Source organism: Pelodiscus sinensis, chromosome Z (assembly GCF_052426305.1).
Source record: "Pelodiscus sinensis isolate ZL-2025 chromosome Z, ASM5242630v1, whole genome shotgun sequence".
NCBI lineage: Eukaryota > Metazoa > Chordata > Testudines > Trionychidae > Pelodiscus > Pelodiscus sinensis.
Genome location: NC_143085.1, coordinates 4,756,391 through 4,771,420, shown reverse-complemented (window position 1 = coordinate 4,771,420; position 15,030 = coordinate 4,756,391). Strand labels below are relative to the sequence as shown.

Below are 15,030 nucleotides of genomic sequence, written 5' to 3'. Positions count from 1 at the left end.
GCAAACACATTACACACTGGTTTGTGAGTGGAAGTGTTTAACAAACTTTACATTTGTGACCTAAATTGCTTGATTTTTGTCTCTTGAATTACACTTCGTTGTCAGAGGCTGAGGGGTGTTTCTGAGTTCATTGTACGAGGGAGCTCAGAGGGGAACCTGAATATGTTGTTAATTATTATACAATATATTAAGAAAATGAAAAGCATTTAATTGACCATGGCTCGGCCTCATATGGCGCTCAATCTGGATCTCATTGAAGACAATGGAAAAACTCGCTTGACTTCTCTGGGTATTTGCATCCAGCCCCTGTCACTGGTACAATAGAAGTAATTCGGAGTAAAGCTGAGTTTGTTTTCTTGTGCCTGTCTATCCAGGCACTTAGAATCCTAGGATGTCATCTTGACCATAATGGTGGTCTAGCTGCAAAGTGGTGACACTGTAGCTACTTTGGTCTATTACAGTGTTTCCCAAATGGTGCTCCGTGGAACCCTGGGAAGCGAACGTAAGGGTTCCGCGAGAACCTGAACACTCCCCTCCCCCCGCCCATAAAGAGACAGAGAAGCCCAGCGCGCAAAGACGCTGGCTCCTTCCCCTCTCCCCTTTCAGACATCTCCCGCGTCCCCCGCTGCCGCTCTGCTTTTACCACCGGACCTAGCAGCAGCAACAGCTGCTTGTCCCGCTTCTGCCCGATCAACCCAAGATCCCTCTCCCATGTCCCCCGCTGCCGCTCTGCTTTTCTACACAAGATTATGAAAACCTAATTGAAATCACTTCAGATGGCCAATTAATACAAAAATTTAAAGAAGTTTCTCTGATTACATTTTGGAGTGACTTATGTCAAAGTCAAGAATATTCATCTTTATCAAGACGCGCAATTCGTCAGCTGTTACCCTTTGCCAGTACATACTTGTGCGAAACTGGGTTCTCGAACTATGCAGCAATGAAAACGAAATACAGAAATCGACTGAATGCTGCGCCAGATATGCGAATCCAACTTTCTAGTATTAAACCAAATATAAAAAGAATTGGCCAAGAAAAGAAGAAAAACCACTCTTTGCATTGAAAACTATGAATATAATTAATATTATTTGATAGTTTTATTTTTTGTACATATTTAATATGATTTTTGTTTAATTTAAATGAATGGTGATCTCATGACTGTATTTAGCATCTTATTACTACCAATTGTGGTGTACTGGCAGTCTGTGTGTGTTTGGGTGTGGTTTTTTTTTTTTTTTTTTTTTTTTTTTTGCTCGAGTTTGAAAGGGTTCCGTGGTCAAAAAAAATTGGGAAAACTGGTCTATTAAGTGGCATTAGGATAATATGAATGGAGAACATAGCAACCAACCTGAGCAAAGTGACTACAGGTGATGAACATCAGCTATTCAGCTATTTGGGTAGGCAGAGAAGATAAATAAAGGATAAAAAGGACCAAAATTGGGAACAGTAATAGGAAAGACTGAAGGACCACCACTGTATGTGTTTATATGTCTCCCTCCTTTCTCTTACAGACAACAAAGATGTGTCCGTGATGATGAGTGAGATGGATGTTAACGCCATTGCAGGGACATTAAAATTATATTTCAGAGAACTGCCTGAACCCCTCTTTACAGACGAACTATACCCCAACTTTGCTGAGGGCATTGGTGTGTAACAGAAGAAATCATTGCTATCTATCATGTGTTGAGTGTTACTGATGCTCCTTTTTGGGAGACTGCTCCTGAGGCCTTAGTTCTAGGATGGACATTACCTGCGTAGTAAGAGAAGAGAAAACCTATTTGTCTAAAATGGGATTGTGCTATTCCGTCTCCAAAAGGAGATAAATCTGTTTTGGGTGGGCTGTAATCTCCTGCATCTTACTGTGCTGGGTCTGGAATGCACTTGTGGATTCTGCACAGAGGAGAGGAGTCTCCCATCACCTGTCTAGCGGGGGAGAATTGAATTCAGAGGTGGAGTGAAGCTGTGCCTGTTTTGAATTCGGAGCCTCTTGTCTCCATAATGTAATTACAGCAAATTAAGCATCACCCACATTTTCTCATGTTGTCACATAATCAGTAAAGCTTTTGTTCCTTTTCAGTATTTTTTTTTCTCTCCTCCCATAGCACTTTCAGACCCTGTTGCAAAGGAAAGCTGCATGCTGAACTTACTGCTCTCGCTTCCAGAACCCAATCTCGTCACATTCCTTTTCCTCCTGGACCATTTAAAAAGGTAAACACAGATCACTTAGAAAGGTGCATTTCATGTGTAAATCAGTCCCAAGTGCCATGGAGAGAGGTGCCCCTTCCTTGGAGATGTGCAGTGTCTCAAAGAGCACCTGCATTGAGTACCTCAGGTGAAGTAGTTTTGGTAAACTGCTACGTCCTGTTTTCCATGCTCAGTTACTGAAGCCAGTACAAATTGTACTCAAGAAAGGGATCAGAAAATTCTTCACAGCCTCGCCCAGTGAAAATGTGATCTGCAACCCCCTGCAGCACACATGTAATATCTCCATGAAATCACACTTGTGGGTGAACTTAGTAACTAAACATGATAAATGGGATGGTGGCAGGGCAGGATGTGAAGCCTCTCACATCCCATCCCCCCAGTTCATGGCAGCGCTCAGAAAACACATAGCCCCCAAAGCCAGCTGCTTTGAGTGGCAGGTGGGGCGGAGCAGGCAGAGAGCCTGCCTGAGGCTCTTGCTGGGCCTTGGGCTGGATCTGGTAGCTTGGCCCAGCCCGCAGGCCATATTTTGCTTGCCCCTGGTCTATATGATCATTATGGTCCCTTCTGGCCTTACAGCTTATGAATGAGACATAAGTAGTATAGTTGCTTGTTATATCTAAAACCTTTTAAAAGTAGGTGAAAGAAAGCTGCTAAATAGAAATATTTCTTTGAGCCAGAGAATGTAGAAACACTTTCTTTCTCCATTGTTTTTTACTCTTAAGAGTTGCCGAGAGAGAGAGCATCAACAAGATGTCCCTGCACAACCTGGCAACTGTTTTTGGACCAACGCTGCTCAGACCCTCAGAGAAGGACAGTAAGATTCCTGCTAACCCAACCCAGCCTATAACAATGACTGATAGCTGGTCACTAGAAGTCATGTCCCAGGTAAAAAGCTAAATATTGTAATTCATCTGCTACAAACAATATTTTAACCTCTTTGTCCAGAACTAGGCTACCTGCAAACATTCTAAGAGGTTGTGGCAACACTATGCTTGCTTAACAGTTTTTTTCCAAGGCAGGTGATGTAGTATCTTTTGGACCAACTTCTGTTGGTAAAAGAGACAAGATTTTGAGCTACACAAAGCATTTCTTCAGGTTTTTCAGAACAGTTTTACTAGAACAGCATGTTCAGTGTGAACAAGAATTATTTTTTAAAAATCATGCTAGCAAATCAGTGCTATAAACTACTCTGCTCACAAGCCATAGGGCTAATTTACCATGTTAGGTTCAACATGATCTTTAACACAAGTTTGGCAGCCTCAGAGGAGTAGCTGTGTTAGTCTGTAACTTTAAAGGCAACAAGTAATCCTGTGGCACCTTAGAGACTAACAAAAAATATAGTGTCATGAACTTTCATGGGCAAAACCCACTTCTTCAGATGAGCTTGAGGTGAGGAAAAAAAGGGGACTTCTGGTATTTGTAACAGAAAAAGAAGGGACAAGAAAAAGTACCTGTCAATTGTAGTGCCAGTGCTAATGAGGCTAATTGAGGGGCTGGAAGTGTTCCATACTTAGATTTTGATGTCCATGAGATGTTAATGCTTTATAATGGGTTATCCAGTTAATGTCTTTGACAGGTTTTGCTGAGATAATTCAGCATATATCTGTACTGATTTGGTTGTCAGCACTAACTTTTTGGGGCACCCACATCAACTGTGTCACAGTCCTGTATGAATTTGTGCATTATGAGGATTCTTGGCACCTATCCCACAGTGTCTCAGTAACTGGTTCTAGGGCTAACCGATCATTGGTACAATTGGACAAAACGTGTCAAATAAATTATTTATCTGAAAATGTTATTTCAGTTTAGCTGGTTTGAATTTCTGCTCTGGAATAGACCCAAAATGGGCAATTTTGATTCACCAGAAATTCCAAAATATTTCTGATTTGGTTCAGTCCAACACAGATTTTACTTTCAGTTCTTCAAAACTGTGACCAAGCTAAAAAGTCAATTATTCATCCAGCTTTAATTATTGGTGTTTTCCACGGTGCCTCTTTCCCTTCACTTTACCATGTGTATCAGCATCCCAAGAGACTTTTTACTGGTTCCAGCATTCTTTGTCCAGTGACACCTGCCAAAATAAATTGTAGGCATTTCCAGTATGCATGCTGATTACGCAGGTAAAGGTGAGTTAGCAATCAGAAAAATTTCAAAACTGGGATGATCTGGAATATTGGCAGCTTCCCTGTACTTCAGTTTAACATGAAGGCTGAACAGAAAGCCATTAAAACATTGAAGTTGTCCAAGTATTCATGATCACACTTTGCACTGATTTACAGTTTCATCTCCCTTCCTCTTTCCAGGTTCAAGTTCTTCTTTACTTCTTGCAGTTGGATACTATCCCCACCCCAGACAGCAAAAGGCAAAGCATCCTCTTTTCTACAGAGGTGTAGGAGTCTGGTCATAACAACGGGGCTTGTAGAACTGTTCTTGCTGTGAACCTGCCACTCTGAGAACAGGAGGACTGTTTCTTCTTCAGACATTATTGGCCTGTTCCTGTCAAGAGGAAGCATACCCTCCCATGATTCTGCAGTTTGTCAAACAGAGACAAGCTGAAGAGAAAGGAGAAACTCCCTCTAGTTTTGCTCCGTAGAATAGGAACATATTAGACTGGATGTGGAGTTATGCTGAGAGGCTCCACTAGAAGGAGCAACAGACACTTGAGCAAATGCAAGACGGAATGTGATTGTTGCTCCTGGGAAGGTGAGAAGGTTATTCCTCATTTTATTGGATTTAATTTATCAAGAAGCCTCAAGCTTTCTACAGGAGCACTTGTCAGGGTGCCCTTTTGGGATCAGAGGGGAATTAAAGGCTATATCACAAGTGTGTCTTTGATAACTGCTGTTGTAAAGGACTGCTATGGGCCACAGAGAATAGTATCATTCAGCAAGGGGGGGGGGGATCTTTGATTCCTCCACTGAGAAATTTGAGTCTTGATTTGAACAGGGTTTATAAAAAATAAACTAGAAGTTTTGTGTATAACTGGACCGGTTGTTTTTTTGTCTCTCTCCTACCTCTTCCCTTGTAAATGTTTGTACAAACTCTAGGGAAGGGGGTATCCTTTTCTTGCCTCTTTATTACACTTTGACATTTTCTTTTGGTGTTAAAGGAGCCAGACCCACTTGCATTATACAATAAATAAATACAAATCATGAAAGAAAAGCCGGGAGAACTAGGCTGAGCACTTTAATTCCAGTATCTGAAATAAACAAGCTCACTTAGTTGTTTATAAAACAGAGGCAGTGTTGTCCAAAAAGGGTTGCTAAATTCTTTGAGACCTTTGAAATTAAACGATGAAGCTCCTAGCTCTCTGTACAAATAGATGTTATTACTTATGCTGAAATAAGCATTACAGACATGTGCTAAAGTATCTTCAAGTGTCTGAGGACAAAAAATCAACAGCTGTCTTTCTTACTGGCTGCTTAATCAGTTTTTTTTAAATCAAAATGACATGTTTGATACTTGAATTTTTTGATGCTTTGTATGTTGCTTCTACAAGAGTCTTTTTCTGATAGATACAAATACTTTGATATGATATGTCAGAATGTACTATATGGACAATCTGCTAACAAGTAGCATTTTGTATTCTTCGGAAATTCTGACCCTGTTTGAATTAAGAGCAGTGCAGATATTTCTATAAAGCTACACTCCGCAGTACAAAAAGGTGGGGACCTAATACCCACTCCACTTATACCTGTGCAATCACACTGAAGTCAGTGCAGTTACAAGGGTGTAAGTGGGAGCAGTATTTGCTTTGAGAACTGTAAGTATAAGCTAACTGCATGGTCACCAGACCAGAGGAAGAAGCTATTCTGGTCAGGAAACAAATGAACCAAGTATCTGGGGAGAGATTTTAGCTGCATCAGTCTACCTTACTCTGCTATCCACCACTCTATGCAGTATCCACTTTAGTTGCAACCATTCATCAATGACCTGGCTCAAAGAAGAGGGCAGCTGATGACAAGAGAAAGCATTAGAACAAGGGGGAAGGAGAAAAGCAAATTTAGAAATAAACAGTCTCCATAGTTGAATCATAAGTAGCTTATGGAGGATGAGGATGATACTAATGAGAAGAAAGCAAATCTTGCTAATACCAAATTTTCTGAAGGTCTCTCAGACATCTACATTAAAAAAGAGGAATCTTTCAAATAAGAGGGAGTAAAAATAAAAAAGGGAAACTATTTAGCAGTCAACATAATTGACTGCTGCATAATAGATGTTATTGTACTGTGAAGTTGAAAATTCAAAGAAAAATATAAATTTTTCCATTTTGTGAGTATATCAGCATTTTGCATGCTACTGTAAGGATTCTTATAGGAATTTACTATTGTTTAGCATCCCTCTTTTCTTAGGTCTGGGAACAAATCTGTGTGTTGTAATGTACAACTAGGAAATTTCTCCACTGTATTTCCACTACATTCCAGCTTCCAAGCCCACTTGATATTAGACCCTGAGACAGAGAAATGTGTGTGTTTGGCAGTGCTTAAATTGGGGGTGGGGGGTTGGGTGGCACAGTGAAGGGAAACAAAAACTTGGTTTAAAAATGTAGGTTTTTATTTGTATTGTTTTTGGTCTTTTGTAAAATGAGAAGTTAACACTGGGCAATCTTAAAAAGATATTGTCTCAAGAAAAGGCTACAGATCAGTAACACTCTCCATAGTTTTCTGCGTTTATGTATTTGTGTTGGTTTTTATATAGCAGCTCTGTAACAATCCTCATAGTCAGCTGCACAACTACCCATTCCTTTACTAAATTCACATTTTGGTGTGCTGTTTTTGAGGTAGCAGCATTACAGGTTTTTCTAGTTCAAAAATTCTACTCCAGTCAGTGATGATTTTTCCCCTTTTGGTGCTTGTAATCAGCAGCTGCCATTTGCAGTGTTTAAACTGGAAAGCAATACCATCACAATTGTGCCAATTTACTTTTGCTTGACTTTATTTTTATTTATATAGGATATATAATTTTAATATTAAGTTACCAATTTATATTGTGTAACAATAAGAAAATTGCATCTGTTCTGATTACTGTTACAAGTTGTTGCTTTTAGTCTTTCAGTACAATACAATGCTTGATTCTGCTGTAACCCAATCTAACATGCAGGCATGTGGATGAGAAGAATTTTTGTAGTTAATTTAACATAAAACGTTAATTATTTTGGTTGAGTATGAGTATGTGTTCCCCAAAGCTGGTAATTTTGGGCTGGAGAAATAGCACATCCTGTGATGATGATGAGACCATTGATGGATTTGAAATGTGTGAATGGACTAGTTGAGCTTCCCATAGAGTTGTAAGCTTTACAAAAGGACTGTGCTTTCAGAAAATTAGAATTCACAAAAAGATTTTTATTTTCCCTGCCTAATGCTGTCTTAAGCCCCTACTAAATAAAAAGTGAGGGACACAACCTAGCGTGGGCCAAAATCCTTTCAATTACCACAGTTTATTTCCTACCAAAGTTTTTGAGGTAATCAGGATCTCCCAATTTACATGTTAGAAGATACAACACAGATTGCGTGACAGAGGAAACTGGCAAGAATTTCCCACTAAAGTTTATTTGTGAAATGTGTTGGGGCTAATACTTTTTGGGGTATCAATATATTTGCCATATTTTTCAACCCCTTGACTTTCAGCTGCTTGAATTTGAAACATAAGAACATTCATGTAGGATTTTCCAGATATTAGCATAGTGTATGTATCATCATTTGTTTACCCTCCCCCCCCCCCAAAAAAAAACCCAAGTCTTCTTTCATTTGGAATAACTTTTTTGTTTTTCTATTCCCATTTTATTTTTTAAAAACATCGAGTAGGTTTTTAAACTAATAATATTGGGCAAAACAGGCAAATAAAACCCAAAAAAGAGCTTTTGAGAAGTGATACAAATTAATTACTTAAATCTGTTTCATCTTTGTGTTTGTGTGTTATTTTGTGTTTGAAGGGAGTGTCTTAGTTGAAACCAAACTGAAACACATTCATTGAAATGCTGCTGGTGAATTTTACTCTTGCACAATTTAAATAGGTGAGGTAGTGGGTAGGCTAAATCAGGCTGTACTTTTATATGCTGCCAATTTTCATGTATTGGCTAATGGCAAAATACAGCAATGCATTGATTACCTTCATGATGCTTACTGCCTGCTTTCATTCTGACCTTCAATTGCTAAGTGAAGTATAGGGCAATTGATATTTAGCATGTGATGTGAAACTGCAACATTTCCGTAGGCCACTAGGTGGTGCAACCAAGGACTCTGTTAATGGGAGATGCTGTATTTTTACACTTCTTACTCATTTTAACTGTTCTTTAATCTAATCCACTGATACACTGTTATGTTCACTTTCTGTATAAGTTCATTTAAGCAAATACGATGTTCTGTAAAGTGTATAAAGGATTTCCTAACTTGTTTTCTAACAAGCCCCCTCCTCCACACTCTGGGAACGGCAGGATAGCCAACACACAGGCTGCCCTGGGATAAGGGACACCCTGAAGGTAACTGTAGCACTGGAAGGCATTATGGCTCACTTCTCTCACTCTATTGTTCCTCAAAAATGCATAAAGAGATAAATCGATCACCATGGCCTTTGAAGGGGCTGAAAACCTGCATTTTAAGAATGGAGGGCAACACTTTCCTGTGATCCCTCGCTTGGTAGTCCATCAGTGCCTACCTATGTATTAAGGTGATAATTTAAGGTGCAGCAGTCTGACTTGGAAAACTTTTTTAAAAAAGAATTTGAAATGTTCAGATAAACTCTGCTCTTTCCTCTTTCCACTCAGAATTTCAAAGGAGGAGAAAGTTTATTACAGGAAAACAGAAGTGTTCACATTATGTTTATGTGCCTTGAAGAAATAACATACATCTCCTAAATCAGTTACTGAGCATTAAGGCACTGAGATTTCCCATTTAGGGTTAATAACTTCCCCATACTAAATGGGAATGAAAAGCGAGAGTTAAGGCTGAGTATATAAAAGTTCTCAATGAGTGTATCTACATTGACTTCAACATCAAAGGGAATCTCCTTTAAAGGAAGCTCTTACAGCTGAATAATAATAAATATCCACCCTCATAACCTGCCGTTTTTTTAAGTACGAAAAATAAAAGTACACAAGAAAAGAAGCATGATTAGGAATCACACAAATTAGCTGGCTCAGCAAAGGACAAAACAACATCCTCTCCTTAAACTTAAGTAACACTAAAAGTGCATGCCCCCACCCAAGTGCTCAGCTAAGACTATATTTTCTGTAGTTAACTGAAACATAACTGTATTCAGCACGGATAGTGTTCCACTTATAATGTGCTGTGATACTGTTCTCTTGCTACTGAAAGTTGTTACATTCCAATGTTTGGTATTCTGTCTGGTCATGTGTTGTCCTCAAATATGAGTTTTCTTTTTGTTGGAAAAAGCTCTATACATTACAGTGGTGGTAACAACCAGAAAAGGGGGAATTTAAAAAACCAGTCCAGAACTAGAAAATCATTTGGAAGTTGATACAAAAACAGCCAGCCTCTGCATTGTAAGCATAAAATGTCACAAAATACAATAATTGTGAAGTGGTCATTGGTCACTGCAGTAAGACCATAACAGCAGTGAGATGGAGGCAAACTGAATTGTCCTGAGACATCTTTTCTCCTGGCATATCTATAAGAAGTCTAGAGGAGCACAAAACATAACAATGGAACAACCAAAAAGCAGAAAATATGAAGGTGACTCATGCTATTCCCTTTCCCCCTCCTCCCCCCCCCCCCCATACCCATTCCCATTCCTGCTGCTGAGTCTCTGTTCATTAGAGTGCTGAAAACTTAGGCAAGGCCATTGTAAAGTAATGAGAACATAAGAACAGCCATAGTGGATCAGACCAAAGGTCCATCTAGCTCAGTATCCTGTCTGCCAACAGTAGCTAATGCCAGATGTCCCAGAGGGAGTAAACACAACAGGTAATCACGTGATCCTTCCCTTGCCACCCATTTCCAGACAAACAGAGGCTAGGGACACCATTCCTACCCACCCTGGCTAAGTGCCATGGATGGACCCTCCCTCCATGAATTTATCTGGCTCTTTTTTGAACCCTGTTAAAGTCCTTGTGTTTGCAACATCCTCTGGCAAGGAGTTCTACATATTGACTGTGCACTGTGTGAAGAATAACTTCCTTTTATTGGTTTTAAACCTATTAATTTCATTTGGTGACACCTCGTTCTTACATTGTGGGAACAAAAAAATAACTTTTCCTTATTTACTTTTTCCATACCAGTCATGATTTTATAGACCTCTATCATATCCCCCCTTAGTCTCCTCTTTTACAAGCTGAAAAGTCCCAGTCTCTTTAATCTCTTTTCATATGAGACCCTTTCCAAACCCCTAATCATTTTTGTTGCCCACCTCTGAACCTTTTCCAAAGCCAAGATATCTTTTTTGAAATGAGTTGACCACATCTATACGTAGTATTCAAGGTGTGGGCATACCATGGTTTTATATTGAGGCAATAAGATGTTCTCTGTCTTATTCTCTATCCATTTTTAAATGATTCCTAATGTTCTGGTTGCTTTTTTGACTGCTGCTGCACATTGACTGGATGTTTTCAGAAAACAATCCACAATGACTCCCAAGATCTCTCTCTCGTGTTGTTATAGCTAAATTAGTCCCCATCATATTGTATGTATAGTTGGGATTATTTTTCCCGATGTGCATTACTTTACATTTATCAACATTAAATTTCATTTGCCATTTTGTTGCCCAGTCACTTAGTTCGGTGAGATCTTTTTTAAGCTCTTCACAGGCTGTTTTGGCCTTATCTCTCTTGAGCAGTTTAGTATCGTCTGCAGATGATCTATGCCAGTAGTTTTCAAAGTCAAATCATGGTTCCGGGGTCATGGAATATAAGGCACTGGGTCACCTTGCTCAACCTCGCAGGGACTCTGGTTGCTTTGGTCAGCACTGCCAACCAGGCTATTACAAGTCCCATCAATGGTGCTGCCTCGCTAAGGCTGGGTCATGGCCTGCTCTTTTAGTCCCAATATTTTCTGACACTGTGCTGCACCCCAGGAGTGACCAGCAGCAGTCTAGTTCTGAGGCAGGAGGCTATAGAGTTCTGCACGCTGCACCCACCCCAATCCCCCTTCCACTGATCGGGAAATGGCCAATGGGAGCTGGAGCGGTAGCACCTTTGGGGGAGAGCCACATGCAGCTGCCTGTGCACCTCCACTTAAGAGTCAGACCTGCTGCTGGCTGCTTCTGGGGTGCAGCATGGTTTGTGATGCCAGGAGAGGCAGGAGGCCTGCATTAGTCCTCCTGCTGTGCTTGTGACCAGGAGCTGACTGAGGAAAGCCCGTGCACTAATCCCCTGCCCCAGCCCTGAGCAACCCTCAAGCCCAGAGTGCCCTCTTGTACCCAAGCCCCTCATCCCTGACCCCATGCTAGAGCTTTAATCCCCAGCCCAGAGAACTGACCCCTCCCGCATCTCAATCTCATGCCCTAGCCCAGAGCCTCTTCCCAAACCCTGAGCCTCTCATTCGCAGCCCCACCCCACAACCCTGACTTCTGCAATGTCAGCCTTCTGCCTCTGCCCCTCCCAGCTCACACCTGCCAAATCCATCTTCCCGCAGCTTCGTTGAGTCACAGGCATCAACAATTTTCTTTAACTAGGTCTCCAGAAAAAAAGTTTGAAAACCACTGATCATGCATATTCTTTCCAGGTCCTTAGCTTTCCTTCTATCCTGGAAAGAGAAAGAAGTGCCCCTTTTCTAGCAGAAATCTGAGCCACTTAATGTCCATGTACAGTATATAAACTGCTATATTGACAGACCCAGTTAAAGTATGGCTGTTTCCAGATATATCTGAGAGAGTTTAGTCTTTGAGTGTACACTGGACCAACTGTTACTGCTTTGGACCAGCAGGGTTACACCATTTTTTAGAGACATGATGAAAACAGTTTGGTTCCATTTATATAATAAGGATCCATGTTTTAAACATGTCTGAAAACTGCAGTACTTCAACAAAGCACCACAGCCTAGTAGTATTCTCTTAGGCCCTGTGTATCCTACCGCTTCATATGTGTTAACTACAATTATGTTCAAACACTGTTGTCAAAAACCTTACACATGGATTTTCCAGTATATAGACTGTTTCATCATCTATAGCAGTTTCTCTGTCCAGTGGAGACATGGTCAGGAGTAACCATCTAGCTACTCCATAGCATGGATTCTGAAAGCAGTGGTATCACAGGGCCTAATATTACCTCCTAATTTATGTGTGGAGCGGACCTTGTGTGTGTGGAACATACCTATTTGCATGGAATGTGAGTTCAGTTGCCCAAGCAGCATCACCATTTTGCTTACCCCAGGTATCAGGGAAGATACTCTGTAAGTCTGGGATTTGGGCAAGAATAATGGCTCTGATCTCTGACTGATTTTCCTGATCCCCACTGCTCCCAAGGGATGCATGGAGTTTAAGTGTGGGCCTCATGGCCTGTTCAATAGAGGGGCAAATCCACCTCTTCCTCCACTACCAGTGAGATCCTCAAGTTTCCATCTTTGCAAAGAGAACCTCATATTTCCTCCTTTTAGGCCCATTTGGAGACCAACTGGGCCTGCAGTAATGTATTTGGGTACAGACACAAATTGTCAATCCTGGTAAACTAAAGCCATATGTAAAAACTGTTTCAAATACTTAATGCAGAAAAAGCCATAGTAAATCCTTCACATCAGTTCTTTATAACCTATCCCCTACCTGATCCCTTCTTTAGATATTCACAGCCTGATATCTTGGATTGGACTTCTCATCAGCTTTTAAATGCCTGAAAATATTGCACAAGAACTGCAACATATTAGAAGCATTGGGTAAAACTGACGCCTACACCAGAATAGATGTTTCCAATGCTGAGTATCCAAGCCAAGAGCTCTTAATACTAAAAGCGACTACGAAATAGTAAAATTGGAAGAGAGTATATTGGTTAACTGAGGGAGTCAGAATGAAACAGTGAATTTAAAAAGAAAATCTCAGAATGGAACATTGTGAAATTTATGTCCTTTCTGTGTCTGTTTAGAAAAATAAAAATAAAAACCAAGCCTTCTCTTTCCTACTTAACTTGTGTAGTTTCTTCTTATCTCTACTGTTGCAAGTGTTTATAATCCATGCAGAGTTCAAAGGAAAGCAGATGATAAAGCTATTTATTTAAATATAAATACAATTAAATTATATAATTAGTGCTAAAGTATCAGGTGTAGAAGAAACTTGTTCGTTGTTGGTGGGTAATTTTGAGTTTCGCCATAGGGGTAAAATTGTCTGCATTGTTTAATACTACCATGTTTCATGTGAAGGACTCTGTTTTGACATTTCATACTGCTGTTAGTACTTCAATACCCAAATAGTGATCTGTTTTCAAAAACGGAAATAAATGCCCTAATCCTAAAAGTTGCGGAGCACATGCAACTCCCATTGAAATGAATGAGACTTGCATGGCTCAGTATCTCTCCAGGTTAGGCCTCAAAAATGCAGCAGAGAAAAAATGAAAAAGTCATGCTGGTATAAAAAAGGATCAAAAAACTGTATCTGGAAGTAAAAATCTAAGGCTTTTTTTAGCCTTTGTTTGTATGCAAGGTTAAATAAAATCTCCTGTATCTATTTGCCAGGTTCCATTGGTCTCATTTAAATAAACATTGGGTCCAGGAAGGCTGGATTGAATGTGTGAATGGCATTTGATAATGTGTGACTGGCATTTGATAAAAGTTTATGATGTACAATTTAAACTTTGGATTTTTATCAAGTTTTACTTTGTGATTACTTCCTATCTGCAAGACAATAATAATATAGTGGGTTAAATGGACTGCAGAACCCAGATTACAATTATTGCTGAGTTAAAATGAAAGCAACTGTGAGATGTACATACATACAGTGGCAGAAGCAGAATATTTTATTTTAGGGCTACGCTAATCTTGTTATAGGATTATTGCTTCAAAACAAAACCAGTCATAAACATTGTAATTTAACACTACTACATAGAGTAGTAAGGTGCATTTGTTGCAAGTTGAACCTCTCTAGTCTTGCACTCATGGGACCTGACCAGTGCCGAACTAGAGATGTGTAGTCCACGGGAGGTTAGTATTGTTTAGCTGCAGCATTACCAACACTTCCACTGCTTACTGGGCTCTTAGAAAATATTTCAGGGGTAAATTAGAGCTAAATAACAGCACAGAACACTGAGAGCCAGGACTGGAGGCTGTAAATAAACTTTAGGGGACCATGGGACATTTGGCTACACCCATGAGAAGTGAACATCCAGCTAACTAAAACCACAGATATTGCTGGCTAGAGAGATTTAATCTTTACAGTGATAAGCAAGGCTTACTCCTGCCCTGGCCCTGTGCCACTCTTTGAAAGCAGCTGGCATGTACATCAATGGCTCCATGTGCTGCCCCTCATCTACAGGCACTGAGTCCACAGCTTCTACTGGCCACGATTCCCCATCACTAATCAATGGGAGCTGCAGAAGTGGTGTCCACAGGCAAGGAAACCATGTGGAGACCCCCCTGCTCTGCCTTTCTCAGGGGCTGCAGGGACATGCCAGCCACTTCCAGGAGCAGCAATTACCACAGGGATAATGACTCCCGCCATGACAGGTTAGGCATTTTAGAACTTATTCCCCAAAGAATTCTATGTAAGCATAAGAAAGAAATAAAAATGATGAACTGCACAGACCAGCCAAAACATCAAAATAAAACACTTTGCAAGCAGTAAAAGAAATAAAACCAACAACCCCCCTCATGTATGTGTTGGGTGGGGAGATGAGAGTGAAGGACAGTGCTGTGTTTGTGAGAATGACAGAGACACACACAGTGTGTGAGA

General features: G+C 40.3%; 1 protein-coding gene across 1 annotated transcript in view; it reads left to right on the top strand.

Moving 5' to 3' along the window:
• BCR (BCR activator of RhoGEF and GTPase) overlaps positions 1-13,809 on the top strand; it is a 158,670-nt gene extending 144,861 nt beyond the window's left edge. Inside the window, exons 20-23 of the mRNA XM_014574761.3 lie at positions 1,512-1,646; positions 2,103-2,208; positions 2,928-3,090; positions 4,509-13,809. Coding sequence (XP_014430247.2) covers positions 1,512-1,646; positions 2,103-2,208; positions 2,928-3,090; positions 4,509-4,598 — 494 coding nt within the window. The 3' untranslated portion in view covers positions 4,599-13,809. The remainder of the gene's footprint in view (positions 1-1,511; positions 1,647-2,102; positions 2,209-2,927; positions 3,091-4,508) is intronic.
• Positions 13,810-15,030: the final 1,221 nt, after the last annotated feature.